Below are 19,638 nucleotides of genomic sequence, written 5' to 3' on the forward strand. Positions count from 1 at the left end.
TTTACCCACTTTTTCATGATGGACTACACTGAGCTCTGAAGTATGCTCAGTGCTTTTGAGATGGTTTTGTACCATTCCCCAGATTTCTGTTTCTCTATTATGATTTCCCTGACTTGCCTTGAATGCATTTTTGTCTTCATTTTGGTTTGGCATGTTGAAAATCTACCATACTATTGGACCTTACAGAGAAAGAGGGCATTTATTCAGGTAATCCTGCAATTTTCTACATCAACAAATTGATTGAGTTGGTAAGGTAATATAGCATATTACATCTGAGGAAAGTTAGCATAGTAATTACAAAACAGACGAATACTTTTCTGCCTCACAATTTTGGTTTTTAACTTTTAATAAGTTGTTGACAGGTTTTGGAATATTCCTTTTGATTTGACATGATGCACAATGTTTTGTAGATTATCTCAAAAATTCCTACTTCAATATATTTTAAATTTAGAAACTGACAGAGTAAAATGTGAAATTAGTTGTGGAGGCTGAATGTTTTTCTCAGGCACTGTAATTATTAGGATAAACTGGGGCTCTCCACAGAGAAGAGGATTTTGCAAAGGGATATGTCAGTGGTATTTAAAATCATGAAGGTTAAGCACAGAGAAACTGGCTCCATTAGTGGAAAGGTCAACAACCCGGGAGAATAGAATGAATATGATTGCATCTCTTCCGTTTTGCCAAAAAAATCATATTTTGTTTTATGGAGTGAGCAGTTACAGTCTGAAATGTATTAGCAGTAGCAGCTGCAGAGGGATATTCAAAAGGAAGTTGGGTAATCATCTGAAATTGCCAGGGTTATGGGGAGAGTATTGGGGAGTCTGCAGAACTCATTGTAATTCCGTGATCTATTTCCGCAATTCTAACTGCATTATACTGGAAGCAAAAGATACTTATGAAACAAGACAACAGCATTCCACTTTTTCAAGCAAAGTTGCATTAAGGTGACATTAAAACAAGTTATGTTTTTAAATAAGCATCTGATAATAGATTAGATGGAAGCAGAGGAGGAAGAGAGAAACTTCCTATTAAGAACCAGAACTTAGTACCTGTATTCAAATAAGTCACCTTTGGTAAATACTAAACTTTTCATATATCATCCTTAAAGGCAGGTGAATTATTTTTAAGAGAATGTTAAAAAGATGGTAGACAGTGGATCTGGGTGAAAGTGGAAACAGGAGATAGGTAACGACAATTCCTCCCCGACACTACCTTCCCACCCCTGATGGTGCTTGACTTGCTGAGATTTTTTGCTCCAGCATCTGCAGTCTCTTGTGTCAGTAAGATACATTTACATTTCACACATATTGCAATATTTTAACTGATCAAATAATAATTCATGAAATGAAACCAATTGCAAAGTAACACTATCCCAAAAGTACCAGTTAATTAATGCTGATCTGTGACCCTCCATGATCATATATTTCAATGGTCATTTGCTGTTTCCTCTGGGATACCAGTATTGGTGAAATATAATGTAAAAGCTAATGGTACCTTGAAAACAGGCAGTTTCTTCTGTATTATGTAATGCAGAAAGTGAAGGTGCAGGCATTCTCAATCTGAAGGAATGCACTACAGCTTTACTTAGCATAATGATCAATCCCATACATTTTGTTTCTTGTTGTGTAACAATTATGCAAAACATTTCAATGTCTCTAATTTACCACCTGCACAATTCCATCTGAAAAGGTTTGTGACAGCCAGTATTTCCAAGCACCAAGAATTGAACCTCTTTGACTTCAGATGCTTAAAGATGCCCACAGGCATTTTATTAGTTCTAAACCAGGCCATCATGGATGCCCGTACAACTGCTGGACAAAATAATATGGCTGCTTCATGCAATTGATGAAACATTAACTACAAATTTCATGAAGGAAGCTGGGACAAAAGAAGATTTTTTAGAATAATATGTGAGAAGATTTATCACACACCTAATCAATATAAAGTTCCAATAAAAATAGCCTTAAAAACTGTAACAGTCTAAGATTAAAATTCTATATATTTATAATTGGAAATTTTAAAACAGTAATAATAGACATGCACAACAGGTCAATCTCCATCTGTTGTTCAGCACATTTCCTGGTCTATCAAACAAGCCATAATTAAAACAACGCAGCAAAATTCTGTGAGAGCTGGGAGTTTTACTCGGAGAAAAGCTTTGGTTTCACATGACTTTCCACATATTGCAGAGTCAAGACTAACTAAAGGTCCCTCAAAAGCAGGGGTTCTCAACTTTTTTATGCTATGGACCCTTACTGTTAACAAAGAGATCTAAGGACTCCTCCTCTAAGAAGTACTTCTGATTCTAGAGCTCGTGCTTTGATTTAACACTTTCTGAATATAACCATTGCTCAAATCATATTGCTAAATTCCATCAACAGCAGTTCAGTGACTAAATCCAGTTAGATTTTGGGGGACCAGACTTTGTAGACTTAAGAATATTACTTAAACGTTACACAACATAGGCCTTCCTTCCATTTGGAGCATAACATGGATAAAGGTACCAATGACAGCCAACACCTTGTTTACCCAGCACAATGATCCTGGGAAACCCAGAGTGTGTCTTTATACCACTGATAAAAATTATTCTATTAGTTTATATTTCATAACTGTGTCTGCTGCTGGAGAAAATCTAAATGGAATTGCTGAAGTTGAATGTCTTTTGTAGTGCAGTTCTATCCATCATCTCAATTTTAATTGTTTTATTAATTCTCAAGTTACAGTTATATTTCATTAGATTGTTTTTCTCATACATTTACAGTTTTGGTAATTTATGCTAAATAATAAACTATAATGTTTCAGGCAAACAGATAAAATTACAAGATGGAAAACATATATAACCACAAAGCAGACACAGGATCCTTTGCCTTATTAAATATTTATCTTTACATCTGAGTAGTGTCACTAGCTGCTCTTTGTAAAGAATGGCAGAATGACATAAATGTGTGAAACGAACTAAGCAGCAGCATCATCCTTCAAAGAAATGGCTCAATATCAATCTCAAGCGCAGAGCAGGGCATGGTCAGTTCAAATTTGGTGATAACATCAGGGTGAAGAACTCCCAGCTTGCCTATGCTGTGACCTTTAGCAAAGATCTCTGCACATCGACCCGGGAAGAAAGTGGAATCTATAAAAGGAAGAAACAGAACAAAAACCATCAGTATTTCTCTATCTTCAATAACCAGCAGATGCAATTCACTTCCATCACTCTGCCCTGCAGCTGGTAACTGATAACAGCTTTAATTAAATCTTGAACAGCTTTAAATGAAAATTTATAATTGTTTTCCGCAGGTCAGGAGTAAGCTACGCTTTGATGATGGTGGTCAACACCCTGTTTTTTTTCCAGAATCCAAATGAGTAACTAGTATTTATCACATTTTCAAGATAATTAACCATCAAAGGCGCAAAATGCTCTTCACCAAAGAACCAAGCAGTAAAATAATTAAAAACGTGGAGCTAATTTCACAATTTTTTTTAAAAGGATGCAACAGTGGTTTTCTGTAACAATTCTTACTAAATAGTGTTATTGCTTCCTTCTGTTTTGTCCCACTTCTATATCAGCAAACAACCTTTCTGCAAATGATTGTTTTTAGAAGTCTGAACTAGTCAGTCATAGGTAATTTTTCTCTGCTGAAATTCTCACATTCTGCACATTTCTTCTTTCTGCTTTCCCTAAACTGAGGATCAGAAATGATTTACAGAAAATACCTTTTTCATATTCTGCAATCAAATGTCCCTTTTCGATATAAAGCAAAAGTACAAATTAGTATTAAAAAGTAACAAAGGTTAGTTTTCAATCTGCGCTAAAAATACAGCTATTAAATGCATAAAAAGATCACAATGACTTTTATTAATTAAGACTATCCTCAAAATTGAAGAATGTTAAAAAATCATTAGTGATTTATTTTCTCTGGCAGCATGTACTGACTATTTATAGTGTAATAAGCACAGAAATTACGCATGTTAAATAATTGTTTATTTCAAATTAATGTTGAATTACTCTTCCAACTCATTTTCTTGTAATTTGAGCAAGATCTCAAAATTCCTTTGCAAAATATATTATGAAGTAATTTAGTAAAAAAATGTTTTGTTGCAACTCAGAATTATGAACAAACAATAATTAAGTGAAAATTTAGTTTACCAATGATAGTTAATCTCTAGTCTTCCAGAAAAATCAAGTGTACTAGTTTTACATATTTTCTCATATATGACTTTGAAAAATTCAATTGGTCTACAAAATTTAGATTCTAAAACTAAAGCTCAAAAATTGCTATACCAGATAAAGAGCCATCACCTGCTGTACATCAAAACTTGCCCTTACCAATGAATGTCAGTGGTACTTGGCCCTGCAAACTGCTTACTGCAAGGTGAATATGGGATGATGGCATCTGAGTGAACTGTCAAGCAACCTTAACCAATCATTTTGGAGGATTTTGAATTGAATGGTACAAAACCCAAAAGAGGAAATATCTGTTATTAGTAGTGTCTAATGTCGAACCAGATACTGAATGGAAAGTAAATAGGTGGAAAGAATGTTTCAATTAGGGAAGATTTTCTTTTAAGAAAAGGATCCCCAGTAACAACTGAAATCTAAAGGAAAGTGCACACTGATAATTATTAATTTTCAGAGGTGGACAAGATTATTAGTAATTAATAATATTACACCACTCAATTGAGAGATTGAGAGATGATTGAGATCAGATCAGATTGAGAGATGATTTCACGTTGCAGCATAATAGATGCATATAAAGCCTTTAAGTCTTTGTCCAACTGCACAACTGGCCTCTTTGAAGTTATACATAAATATCTGCAAGGGCAATAAAGTTTTACTTTGACCAATTTTGTCCAATTATTTTTCCACATATTGAGGCAAACTCCCATTTTTCCCTACATACACCATTTCTTTCAAGAAAAACAGGGAAGAAGTTAATTACACAAGTAAATATTTCTAGATCAGCAGAGATGTACTTTAGTATTTTTTGCACATCTCCAATTTGCATATTTTAATTATTTTTAATGGGATGAAAGTGAAAGTAGTCTCCATTCTTATTTTTGAAGATCTACAAATCAAAAACTTCCAAAACAGCGTAGTCATACATTAGTCCTTCAAGCTCCTGTGAATGCTTGATTCCAATGTTAAGTCATTTTATTTTGGAGTACTGTCTTTTTGGAGAATTCAAGAAATTTATTTGAAAATAACTTGATTTTTCCAAAGCTGGAAATCAAGTGAAGAATTAATTATTGATTGTCCTTGTAACTTAAAACATCACTATTCATATTGAAGATTGTGAAATTACTCCTGAAGAGTTTGTTTTCTTTTCTCCCCTTTTAATTCCTCAAAATGGCATTTCATTATTTTCTGATATCCCTTGCACAAGAAAATTAAGGGTTTATAGTGCAGCCATTTTAATTATGTTTAGTTATGAAAATTCAGCATGTATTGGCTAGATGCAACACACAGTAGAAACCCACACCAAGAAGCACAGGAGGTGAATCTGTTTGAGTTACCCAGAGAAATTGGCAGTAGCAGAACTCTACATTCTCTGTGGCCATAGGATTGACTTCACCAGCACAAAGCTACTGTGCCGCACCAATGGCTTTTGGGCTTGCCTGGGAAAGGAAGTCATTAAAATAGAACTAGAGGAAAATAATTTTAACATTTTGCTCTAAGATTTGGAATTCGACTGTAAACCAGGGAAAGCAGAAACCTGACTGGATGAGGAGTAACCAATCAGAAAAGAGAGACTACAGGGGTATAAATACCATCGGACTAGACATGCCCAGGCATCATCCCTGAAGATGGCAGAGCTTATCATTGAAACATCAGTAATAATCAGCCAGTACCTGGCTGGAAGCCCAAGAAGAGTTTATTCGTTATGCTTAGTTAGGCTCAGGTTTAAGATTTGTTGCATCAGTTTTACACAGTTTAAGATAAATAATGCTTGGTGAAGAATTGCTTTAATAGCCTGCTTGAAAATAAACGTAATCAAATTTGAGACTGATTCAACTACTACAGACCTAGAGTATTGTAATTTTCTTGGAACTAGGAGAAGAATCAAAAATATAAACTAGACTGTGTTTCAACACCACGGTGAGGACTTCTCTTTTTCACCCCAAGTCACCCAGGTTCTTTCTTGCTCTAAAAATTTTCATCCAGCAAGTACTTTTCATTAACATTTTTTTGCTACACTGGCAGAAGTGATCACCTGTCTACTTGAGACTTCATCAGATTTTTGCTCCAATTTCTCCTCGTTTGTCTGATGGAAAAGCAGGTACAATAAAGGTTCAGCAATCACTCCATGTCTTCTTGGAGTTATTCAGCAGATGGATTCCTTACCACATGGAGAAACTGATAATCAGCTTCTAGCTGTGTTTCTCATTTGGCAAATAACAACCACACTGTCTGACAGCTCATTGTATTGATGAAACCCAAAGACACCCATTAATTAATAAGTGGTGGCATTATTCTGCATCCCAATTCAGTATATGTAATTCCTTTTTTAAACAACAAAAATATTTTTCCAACAATTTGAATTAAGAGTCCGCAATGGATGGGTTACACCTCCTACTAGTTTTTATGTACAAGTTCTAGTTACATATCAGAACATTTTAGTCTGATAAAATAGCATTTAGTCACACTGTGTGTCATTTCTGATTTTTAAAGTAGCAAAATGAAATTTAAAAGACTGGTTCAACTTTAAATCCACATGTAAAAAAACTGGAACACAACATTGTGCTAAATAAAAACCATAGTGATAAGTTCTTCAAAAGCATATCTTGTTTAATACAAACTATAGAAATGGACTAACTGCCTCCTCAGGAAGTTTAAAATTAATAGTCACTGCGTCTTCATTTGACTTAAGTACTTATTAAAAGCATTTCCCAGTAAGGCAACCAGATCCGGTCTTAGTGTCTGAATTGAACAGGTGTAAAGCCTCTCAGGTAGTATGTCTAATCCCTTTAGGTTAAGCACCCTTTCCACACATCAAAGAACACATCAACAAAAGATGCCACTGTCAAGATTCAGAGACAGAATCCAGTGGCTAAAAACCAGCACACAACTTCACTATTTCCTCAGTCTTTGCACTGCTGGATCTGGGAAGAAAGTGTTCGTTATCTGTAGCTTTGTGGTTATGAATCATTATATTATTTTACCATCATTAAATATTCCGTCCCTCTTCTCTCTATTTGCACACATCATAGAATTACATCACAGTCATAATACAACAAAATGCCATCAGGTTTAACTCATCTTCTCTTACCAATCAAGAATCCAACCTGACAATCAATTTATATACTGAACACACAGATTTCTGATCTAACACAATGCAAAATGTAGAAGAATAAAAGCCTGTAATTTAAATTCATGGTAAGTGTACAGCAAGGTGTCTATAATTTTAGAAACATAGAAAACCTACAGCACAATACAGGCCCTTCGGCCCACAAAGCTGCGCCGAACATGTCCTTACCTTAGAAATTAAATAGGATTACCCATAGCCCTCTTTTTCTGAGCTCCATGTACTTGTCTAGGAGTCTCTTAAAAGACCCTGTTGTATCCGGCTCCACCACCATCACTGGCAGCCCATTCATACACTCACCACTCTCTGCATAAAAAAACTTACCCCTGACATCTCCTATGTAGCTATTTCCAAGCACCTTAAAACTGTGCCCTCTATGCTAGCCATTTCAGCCCTGGGGAAAAGCCTCCGACTATCTACACGATCAATGCCTCTCATCATCTTGTACACCTCTCATCCTCCATCACTCCAAGGAGAAAAGGTTGAGTTCACTCAACTATTCTTATAAGGCATGCTTCCCAATCTAGGCAACATCCTTGTAAATCTCCTCTGCACCCTTTCTATGGTTTCCACATCCTTCCTATAATGAAGTGACCTGAAATGAGCACAGCACTCCAAGTGGGGTCTGACTAGGGTGCTATATAGCTGCAACATCACCTCTTGGCTTCTAAACTCAAGGCCATGATTGATGAAGGCCAATACACTGTATGCTTTCTTAACCACAGAGTCAACCTGCGCAGCAGCTTTGATTGTCCTATGGACTCGGACCCCAAGATCCCTCTGATCCTCCACACTGCCAAGAGTCTTACTATTAATACTATATTCTGCCATCACATTTGACCTACCAAAATGAACCACTTCACTTATCAGGGTTGAACTCCATCTACCACTTCTCCGCCCAGTTTTGCATCCTATTAATGTCCCGCTATAACCTCTGACAGCCGTCCACGCTATCCACTACAACCCCAACCTTTGTGCCATCCCTCCACTTCCTTATCCAGGTCATTTATAAAAATCACAAGAAGTAGGGGTCCCAGAACAGATCCCTGAGGCACACCACTGGTCACCAACCTCCATGTGGAACATGACCCGTCTACAACCACTCTTTGCCTTCTGTGGGCAAGCCAATTCTGAATCCACAAAACAATGTCTTCTTGGATCCCATGCCTCTTTACTTTTTCAAAAAGCCTTGCATGGTGTACCTTATCAAATGCCTTGCTGAAATCCATATACACTACTTCTGCTGCTGTACCTTCTTCGATGTGTTTCGTCACATCCTCAAAAAATTCAATCAGGCTCGTAATTTTTTAAATTGGTTCCTTTTTATACTTATAATGCTCAGCATAATGCCCAAACTAAGATTTTGTAATCCACCATTACATTTCCCAATGATAACCTCAGAGATCCATCTGAGAATCAACACAGATTCTGGCAGACTTCCTTTTCACTCAGCTTTTCATTGAATTTGTTTTTAATGAATCCATCAGATTACTGATACAAATTCCATTATACTTTTAATAGGGGGTTCATATCACTCTTCAATTACTGGTGATTTTTTTCCTACAAGAGAATGAATATCCAAAGTATCCTAAACTCACATCCTGTTTGCGTTTAAGCAGCATGCACACAGCCTGCAATCTGCTAGATACTGACCACAGAAAAACATAGTGCATCACTATAAACATCTTAAAGCCTCTAATTATCTCAAGAGCAATCTACTTAAAGAGGACAAAGATATCTGTAAGTTATTACTTTAGAATAATGAGGCATATGTCTTGAATATATTGTTTCTCTACACGAAATGACTGAAAAGTGGATTGGCATACTCTATCTTATTTCTGGATCTTGAGAAAAGCATTTGTTTAGTGCTGTGCCTTATCAGAATTTACATAAAATTATCAAAATATTGAACAACAAAGGGGAAATCGGCAAGATTAAGGTGGAAATAGAAATACCACAAACGAATACATGAACAATATTCAACTATACAGGTGACCACTACATCAACCTGACATATTAACTCCTGTTTTTTTGTCCTTGAGATTTTCCCTACCTGCTGAGTGCTTGTGGTTTTATTTTAGAATTCCAGTATCTGCATTTTTTGCTTTTCCAAAAATAGCAATTTTCAGAGATTATAGTTGTAACACAGACAAAATGCTAGATTTCCTCCAGCATTTTGTGTGTGTTGCTTGGATTTCCCAGCATCTGCAGATATTCTCTTGTAGATGATTGTAGTGTTCAGTTTCAACAGTAATTCTTCAGGTGAAGTTATGGGCAAGGCCATGACATTACTCACATAGGGACAGATAGTAGCAGATAACACTAATGATATCTACAATTAGCAAGAGTCGACTGATTTCCATTTGGCACTCACTCAGTGCCCCAGTGTCAACATCCTGGAGCATACTGTGAACCACAAGGAGAATTGGACAAGCTTATTACACCTTTGGCTACTAGAGCAAGTTAAAGGCTGGATTTCCCGCCATCAAATATCTCACCTCCTGCATTATTAAGTCTTCGCACCATTTACAATGCATGTGCATAGTGAAAAGTTCTCCATTTGCCTGGATATGACCAGTTCTAGCAAAACTCTAAGATCATCACTTTTAAATCAGACAAGGACAGCAGGGTAAAGGGAAAACCATCACTATAGGTTTCGCTGTGTTGAATCCCAACCTAATTTGGAAAAATATTCTCCCCTTTCCCCCCCCCATCAGTTCATCAAACTCCTGAAACTCTACCCAATAATACAGATATTGCAACGATTCAAGAAAGAAACTCACTGAAAGATATTCAATACTGGTCATACCAATAACACCCAAATCATGAGTCCATAAATCACAGATCACTCAACACCAATGCTCTAATATTACTTAACATAAATTTCTAACAAAAAATTATCTTCTGAACCAAAGTATCCCAAGAATTTTGCAGTCTCTACTATGAAAAGTTAAATGCTGGCACGTTACCCACTAAAGTCAAACCATTGTAATTGGTTTGCTAATTTTCGAGAGTAAGATCATCAAGCAAGTCTAAAAATGGAGTTTAAATTTCCCTAGTAGAAGCCAATATTGTTAATGTTCCCAACAAAATCAAGTTAAATGAAAATTAACTTCGACAAAACACACAAAGTACATCTTTTACAAAGAACAGGTACAATATTCGCAGGGAGAAAGCTCACATTGTTGCAAAAGAAGTTTAAAGACATTTTGCATTCTTGAAGTAGCTTGATGCTCTGCAACACAGCCTTGTCCAAACTGTATGATTTTGTTAAAAGACAATGGTTTCCAGAAGCAATTCACAAAATATGAAAAATTAATTTTCTTTACAACATCATTCTGACCAAAATAATCCAATTAACCACTTGTAATCATTTAATAACACCCCATGGCACTAATTATTTAGATTATAAGTTCGAATTCTATATTCTAAAGGAATAGCTCCATGATTTTGTGTCATGAATGCCTATTATAATACCATTACACCTCTTCGTTCTACATATAATGGACTTAGATTCACCACCAGTCCCAGGAGATGTAACTGAACCAGACTTCTGACTCGTGCAAGTCTGCTTTGCTACGCCTGTTTGCTAATGCTGCTGTTCCGTATCCAAGCTTTAACAGGATCACTAAATCTCCTGATGATACACATTACCCTGAACGGCCACCTACAGTATCTCTGCTCCATTTTCAGTAGACAGAGCCAGGATCATTTTTCACACAATCTCCAAAAAGGCAAATGGCACTCAACAATTTCATCCCTATTTCCCGTCATCTATATCTATGAACAGGTGTTTCTAAGAAGGCGACAGAAGGTCAGAGTGCAGATGCAATATGAAAAAAATGCAATTTACAACCATGAAGGGTTCAAAACTTGCTCAACATGAGATAATAAGTCAAAAAAGTATAAGATAGTTAATTGAAGGATATTGCAACTTTAAGGCAGCCTTCAATTGTATAATTTTATTCAAGCTAAAATGATTTGCATCTAAATGCAAGTGCACATTTTTTTCCTGGCAAAGAGAATTCAACTAATTTTGTACATTTATAAAGCAGCTTCAGTACATCCATGCAATGGAAACACATCCATATAATCTACTCGGGTACTATTTGTAGAAACTAGTCAGAGAAACCTACAGCAAAGGAAGTTTTAAAAGGAGACACCCATCATTAAGGAACCCCATCACCCAGGACATGCCCTCTTCTCATTGCTACCATCAAGGAGGTACAGAAGCCTAAAGACATTTCAGGAACGGCTTCTTTCCCTCCGCCATCAGATTTCTGAATGAACCAAGAACCACTTACACCACCTCAGTGATATTATTTCCTGCTCTTTTTGTACAACTTATATATTTTAAAAGGCATATAAAATAAGAGTAACAAATTATGTATTTCAATGAAATACAGAACAAATTAGAACACTACCATTAGTACAACAGCGATAGAAAATTGTGTTTTAGTTCCTAATAGTTATCAGAGGAATTCATCCAGAGCATACCATGAATAAAATCGGTGCAGACAAAGTGCAAATAGTGAACTGCCTTCACACAATGCTATCGACGATTGCATTCTCCAAATCTTCATTTTCATTGTAATATTCAAGATGATTGCTGATACCTTCAAATTCTTCATAGTACCCAACATGTTGAAGTAGTACAATTGTTTAATTTTCACTCCTGGCCATTTCAGGCATCTCCAAGCCTGAATGCTTGAAACCCCAGTAAGCAAAGCAGTTCTGAATTGTCTTACCGCTTATTTCTCGACAACTATCAGTGACAAAAATCACTACATAAATAGATGCAAATGACATTATTTAAAAACTGCTCGCTCTAAGCACGGTGTAGCATCTAACAGCCATGCAAATGTGTGTGACTGACGCTAGTTTGAACTTGTTCGGCAACAGTGTCCTGGCCCAACTAAGCAGCATGGTGTCCCAAATAAAGAAAGGGAATCCTAGCATTCTTCTCGGTTAGTTCTTTAAGAGTCGCCCCAAAAACGCGGCTACCCCAATTATCTGACAGCTTATTTAAATGGAATCCACCGTACTTCTTACTGTAATTTATAGTTTTTATTGTTATGCATTTCAACGTACTGCTGCCACAAAACAAACTTCCCGACATATGCTAGTGATATTAAACCTGACTCAGAGGTGACTCAGTTTGTGCCTCTGCTGATTCACTGTTCTTAAACCTTGTTTAATTGTCCATTATCTTATTAATCTATGATCCGCAATGTGGCCAAATGGTCTTTCTTCCCAGAAACTAATCCTAACCCTCCATTAGTAGCTAACTTGTTTGTCTTTCAATCCTCACTTTGGTCTCTGTTTAAACTTGTCAGTTCTGCATTCAGTGCCAGAACACATTTTATTTCACCCTAATTGTTAATTACGAATTATACAGCCCTGTTACAATGGTTGTGAGAATGTCAGGAAAAAGATCAGCTGCAAATGTAATTATTCTAAATGTTTTTTTAAAAAGCACCAAAATAATTAGCTCGAAGTGCCTCAAGGTTGATTGGTTTCCAATCAATAATTTCTCCTTTTGATGAAGCTCTATGCAAGTGTAAAAGAATGCAGAGACAATGAATTACTGAACAAGCTAACCCAATACAGTTTAGGTATTCAATGCATTATCACTGTGAAGCTGATTCACACTTACAATGAGAAAGTTGTAGACAGCTGGATTATGCACAGCTATTCTCATGACATTCTATAGCTACGCAGTGGAGAACATCCTAACATGTTGCCTCATTGCACGGTACGGAACTGCTCTACGGTGGACAGGAAGGCGCTACAATGGGCAGTAAAAACTGCCAATGCATCACCGGCACTAGCTCACCTGTCATTAGGGGCCTATATACACAGAAAGGTGCCAGGAAAGGGCCTGTAGCGTCATGAAGGATCCCACCAGCCCTGCTCATAGACTGTTTGTCCCTCTCCCAACAGGGAGGAGGCTACGTAAAATCACCAGACTCAAAACAAATATTTTCCCCAAACAGTAAGGCTGATCAACATCTCCATCCATTAACCCAGAATTCCACACCCCAACCACTACTACTTTATCACTTCCTGTCAGTCACCTTATGTACAGACACTCCTGTGCCTAGCGTCAATTTATAGACTTTGTGATGTTAGTCACTCACCATTAGATACAATCAATCTATGTATACAAATAAGCTATCTTATGAGTTTATATTTATTGTGCTTTTTATTATTGCGTTCTTTATCTTATTGTGTATTTTGTGCCACATTCTATCAGGAGCAACAATTACTCTGCTCTCATTTACAAGTGTGTACTGGAAATGGCATTAAACAATCTTGGATCTTGAATAGAGGTTCCATGTTTAATTTCTGGATGCTGTACGAAATTAGTCACTCTCAGCAGAACCGGCCTGAAGACTCCAGTACCATAAATGGAAAGAAAACAAAAATTGACTTTGAAGGCCATTCATTCCTAACAACAATCTTGTTAGGAAGCGCCACAGTGGATGGTATTGGAAAGTGCCCGTGGTGAGCTTGTGCAAAGCTGCCCTGGACTGCTCAGAGGTAACTGAAGGTTTGGATTTGAGTAAAGTAATGGAGGACATCCAAGATTTTGGAACGTACATGGAGAGCAGCATTCAACAGAAAACACTTTCTACTTCAAAGAAAAGGTTTGATCTGAAGGCACACATAATAATCGGAAATTTCTATTCCCTTACCCGATTAAATAACACAATACATACAAAAAGTGAATATTGCACACATTTTTATAATTAAGCAAATATTCTGATTTTTCAGGAAAGATCTGTGATGCCCTTTCCCATAAACTAGCTAATCTAGCTAAAATTAGTCATGAGTACTCAAAGTGAATAAAGGCTCCTAATGGGCTCAATAATTTTCTTTTATCTGATGCTGATCCCTTCCAAAATTAACCAAAGCATTTCACCACCAGCTGCAAGATATATATTAAGCATTCAGCACTTTTCCAGTCAAAACAAAAATGTGATGCATTTTAGTGTCTGTACCCACATAAATTTTCTCCAGATCTCTGCTAAAGTTAATAGGGATCACAAGATCTCTGAACTGATCATACTCACAAGTTTTAAAAAGGCTCATTCAGTTTAATTCTACAAAGAATGAAAACATGGATATGGAGGGTATTAACTGACTGCCCTGGTTAGCAATGCTCCAACAATATGGTCAAGAAAACTACTATATTCGTTAAAAAGCTATTTGTGGAACTCACTGTACACATATTTGCTGTTTTGTGTAGTCACACTTTGAAATTCCCCATGCTTAAAAAAAATAATTCATGGGTTGTCAAAAGTCTTCAGAAATATGCTATACAATGGGTTATTGCTGAGTACCTCCAGCATTTTGTGTGATTCCTAACCTGCAGAATCTCGTGTCTCTTATCTGCTGCTTAGACAATGAGCTGAGAGCCTGAACATCACGTTTGTCTTGTGGCTGCATAATTTGGAATGACTGGGGGTTCAATGCCATAACTATTCCAAAAGGAAGTGTGACCCTAGGGAACATGAAGGCTTCAAACAGTTGTGACACCCAACTACAGATCATCCTGATTGCTTTCTGAGAGTATTAGAGCAACATTCTTGCTAAAGATATCTGTTGATCCCAGCAATTTAGAGACACTGAAAATAAACTTTAAAATGTTAATCAAAATTAAAGCACTTAATACATTTAATTTGTATTATTTTAATTAATATTAACGTTTTCAGATAAATTCAAAGTAACTTAACTTTATAATGAGGTAGGGTGATCCTATTTAAATGAATTGGCTGCCCTAAAGTATGGGAAGTATAAACTGAGAAGACAGATTCAAAGTATATTGCAGAAAGTCCACTGACTCAGTGGTGAGTCCAAGGATGGAAATGCAGGACAGATGTACCTCTACTTGACCGCCAGCATTTTCAGTGCTCCCTTGTTGCATTGTGCAGGTGCAAATTCTGAACACACTAACGATTGCATTGCAATTAGCTAACATTTCGTTAAGTAACGACACAATTTTCTCCTTTGCTTACCCCGATGAAAAATGGTTAACATAAGGACTAGCTAGTTGTTTTGTATGTTTTGGAAAACTAAGTCAATCAATTTAAGCACAAGATGGAAGATTTTCCTGAGGTGCAATCTAATTCCTTTTATTGATCAAGGCCAAAATGCTTCACCATGAAAAATCAATACAACAGGGCACAGCACAGCTAGTTCTTTTTAAACTTAACCTTACTTTCTTAAAACTCACCACTTCACTCCAGGTGATATATGAAGCCTACTAAATAGTTTTTGAAAATATAGCTTACTTAGAGACATTTTTCAACAATCTATATTAGCTGAAAGAAACAAACTAATGAACCTGCATTTATTCAACCACTTTATTACAACCCTTCAAAGTGCTTTGCATAATATAAGTAACTATGAAGAGTCAGAAACTGCTATAAAGGCATATAAACACAATATAAACCCTATAATCCCTAAGCTCCAACTCATTCTTGTGCAAGTTCTCATCATCTGATGACCAAAAGACAGTTTATTAGCTTTATTCCATTAGCTATGTGGCTGCTCAGTGAAAATATGAAAGTCCTTTTGGTTTACTTTATGCAATTTATGTTTTCCTGTTATAAAAGTGAGGCATGTAACAGAGCACATTTCAAAGAGTGCCCTCTGTATAAAGAGGCTCTCTGGTCGCAAGTTTGCTGTTCCACGGCATTTCCTGTTTCTACTATTCATCCAATTTTATTTTTCTTTACTGGAGCAAGAGAAAAAACTTCACTGACTTAGTTATACTATTTCGACTGGCAAACTGTAGATAGAATGCATGTCAGGAGTAATATTTATAGTAACTAAAGAAAATAAAAACGATTTCACTTGAAATTGGGTGCATAAGAAACAGCCAGACACCCCACATCATACACAGATGAAATCATATGTTAGAAGCTGGAAACATTCCAGATATTAGAATGTTTCCGTAAACGTAACACTAACTATATTTTAATCAGTGAAGTACAGTACATTCTCCCGGAGGGTTGCATTTAATTTTTGGTTACTTCCTTTGGATCGAAAATGTCGCTGCAAGCATTGCACGGATTAATGTACCATCACACTATCAAGCTTGCCAACAGCAACTTACTCTAAAAGCAGTCGGTGGGTCACATTCTGAAGTAACTGCAGGATTACAATTACACTAATGTTTGCCTTTTTTTTAAAACACATTTTTGGGGATCTGACCATTACTGACAAGGCCAACATTTACTGTCTAGTCCTAACTTCCCCTGAAAAGGTGCTGATGAATCACTACTCATTACTGCTTCAGCCCTTCTGAGGAGGATATTCCCAAAGGAAGAATTTGAAATGGTGTGCGACTTGGGGGAGAAGCTACAGGTCTTAATGTTCTTATGCACATGAAGTCTTGTCCTTGTTGGTGTTAGAGGTGCTTGATAATTAGCTCCAGTGTCCTTTGTAGATGTACACCAGCAGCCACTGTGCATCTGTGGTGGAGGGAATGAGTGTTTGGGTAATGGATGAGATATGAATGAACTGAATTGCTTTGCCCGGATGCAATCAAACTTTGTGAACGTTATTCCAACTGCACTCATCCAAGGAGTGGAGTGTATTCGACGTTCTTCTGTTTGGTGTCTGGTAGATAATGGAAAGGCTTTGTGATGTTAGTCACTCAAAATAAGATACCATGAACCTTATTCAGTTGCGGCCATGTATTTATGTGGCTGGACCCGCCGTACCTTTGGTCAATGGTAACCACCAGTTGGTGGGCGTAATAGCGAGGTTGATGCCATTAAATGTTAGAGGTAAGTGATTAGATTCTCATGCTGGAGATGGGAATACCATCACCTGCAGGTTCTCCTCCAAGTTAGACAACCATGCTGAATTGGAGATGTATCACTGTGCATTGTCTGCTGCATGCACTTTCTACATCAGGCACCATAGCTAATTCATCAGACTACTCTATCACCAAGACAGACGGATACTTGAAGTGGACAAGAACAATATTTTTGCAGCTTCTCCTCCACATCATATACCATTCTGAAAAGCAGATGCATCATTGCTCCACATTGTCTAAATCCTTACGCCAATGTGGGGTTAACGTTACTTTAAAATCAGAATCAGGTTTAACATCACTGGCATATGTCATGAAATTTGTTTGTTTTGCAGCAACAGTACATTGCAATACATAATAATAAAACTAAATTATGGGAAGTATATATATTTTAAGTTAAATTTTAAATTAAATAAGTAGTGCAAAAAGAGAGGGGGAAAAAAGGAGTGAGGTAGTGTTTATGGGTTCAATGTCTATTCAGAAATCTGATGACAGAAGGCAAGAAACTATTCCTGAATTGTTGAGAGTGTGTCTTTAGGCTCCTGTACCTCCTCCCTGATGGTAGAAATGAGAAGAGGGTGATGGAGGTCCTCAATGATAGATGCCACCTTTTTGAGGCATCGCTCCTTGAAGATGTCCTGGATGCTGGGGAGGCTAGTGCCTGTGATGGAGCTGGGTGAGTTTACAACTTACTTGCCACCTATTAGCCTATGCAGATTAGCTGTTGGATTTGTAATCTGCCCATGAACCACCACTTTCAGTCTCCTAACATAGTAAAAAGTTACCACTGAAAAGATTTATTTTCATTCATAATTAAGTATTTTCACAGAATAAATAGCTTTTGGATGTGATACAGGAAAATGACATATTCTGTATCTGAGATTCATGAGTTAGTTTGAGGAAAGTAAAAATATGCAGAACAAATATAAATAGTAAATTGTGAATTAAATATCACTGAACATTATCCACAAAAAGTTCCAAATCAGGCTATCTATTAGTGAACAGATAACTGGCAGAAAATATGAGAAGTGAACTGAAGTGAATCCCGATTCAACTCAGGAAATATGAGCACTAGATCAGGGTTCCCAACCTGGGGTCCATGGCATAAGAATGGTTGGGAATGCCTTGCTCTTAATCAAGTAAATGCAATTTTAGGACTTGAGTACCTGATCCTGGCTGACACTGCAGTTACAGCCGTGGAAATACATTATCAGAGTTGTTGCATTCCAGTTAACAGAGGACTGGATGTTGCAGTGAAGAAATTAGCGGATTCACATCAGTAAATCATTTAGCAACTTCCACCAATTGCAGAGTCACACATGGAATTCACAGAACTGTAAAGAAAGCTGTTTTTCAATAACAAAGATTCACCGAGAAAACTTAAGAAACACACGGAACTTACAAAGTTGCTGTAGCACATACCTGGATACTCAGTAAACATGCCAGAAAAGTTCACTCTATTGCCAGAATATTTTCAACGGCATTATAAGTTTTAATAATGTCAAACACCTGTCTTACCAGTGAAAATTAATTTCTACAAATGTGATGTCTCAAGGTCAAGAACAGGCAAATATATTTTATTTTATGTTCCCACCTTACCTCCTGTTTTCCTTGATTTCTGCAAATAAATTGACAGTAAATCAACTATTGTGACTGAAACGTTGCCTGTTTTAGACTCCGTGATGCTCACTAATAACTGTCAGTCTGATTGATGAAGGAGTGATACTTCTGCTTTCCCTGTTCACTTGGGATATATCTGTTCTAGAGAAAATGGTACTAGAGTAGCATTTTAATCAATAAAGCTTCCATGAAAATTCCTATTGAAAATCGGTACACATGTGTGTACTGAACGATTGCTAGTATTCACACTGCAGATTGTAAAAAAATTAGGGCTCTGGATTTTTGGACCCAACTCTAAAACTAGCTCGTCATACATCCCTTAAAAAGTCTATGAAATAGACTAACTGCTTCTTTATGTCACTATTTTACATGCATTTCTGTGCCACATTAAGGCACCTAATTCATGTAGTACTTTATATTTCACGCCTTTTAAAATAGCTGCTCACCGTCTGCAGCCTGTATGTAGTACCCATTCGCACGTCCTGGCTTCAGGTCAAGGAGTTGCATTATGCGGTCCAGCAAACCATGGATCACCTCAAAACCAGGATTCTTGTTGTAGTACAAAGCACAAAGGTGTCTTTCATTCTTTGCACCAACATCTGAATTGCAAAAAGAAAGTTAAATTGGTGATTGAATCTTCTAATTATTTACTTCCACAGGAAAACAATTCAACTTTCAGCAAGACCATTAGGGGAAATAGAGCTAAAGGATAATGTGGTTTCTAACAGCTTTGAAACCACTAATAGCAACAATTAAAAAGAGCCATAGAAGATAGCTGGGAAATGAAATTACGGGCCTGTGGAACTACATGAGTACTGCTGCCTGTAGACACGTGGGCCAACAGATTTTGATTAAAGACACAAGTGACTCTACTTCCAGTATCCAGTCGGT

General features: G+C 36.9%; 1 protein-coding gene across 2 annotated transcripts in view; it reads right to left on the bottom strand.

Moving 5' to 3' along the window:
- Positions 1–1,744: 1,744 nt before the first annotated feature.
- Positions 1,745–19,638, bottom strand: part of farsb (phenylalanyl-tRNA synthetase subunit beta) — a 56,065-nt gene continuing 38,171 nt past the window's right edge. For both annotated transcript variants that reach the window (XM_073040942.1, XM_073040943.1), the window contains 2 exons: positions 19,194–19,346; positions 1,745–3,127 (listed from right to left, as the gene is read on the bottom strand). In XM_073040942.1, coding sequence (XP_072897043.1) covers positions 2,976–3,127; positions 19,194–19,346 — 305 coding nt within the window. In that variant the 3' untranslated portion in view covers positions 1,745–2,975. The remainder of the gene's footprint in view (positions 3,128–19,193; positions 19,347–19,638) is intronic.

Source organism: Hemitrygon akajei, chromosome 3, assembly GCF_048418815.1.
Source record: "Hemitrygon akajei chromosome 3, sHemAka1.3, whole genome shotgun sequence".
NCBI classification, from domain to species: Eukaryota; Metazoa; Chordata; class Chondrichthyes; order Myliobatiformes; family Dasyatidae; genus Hemitrygon; species Hemitrygon akajei.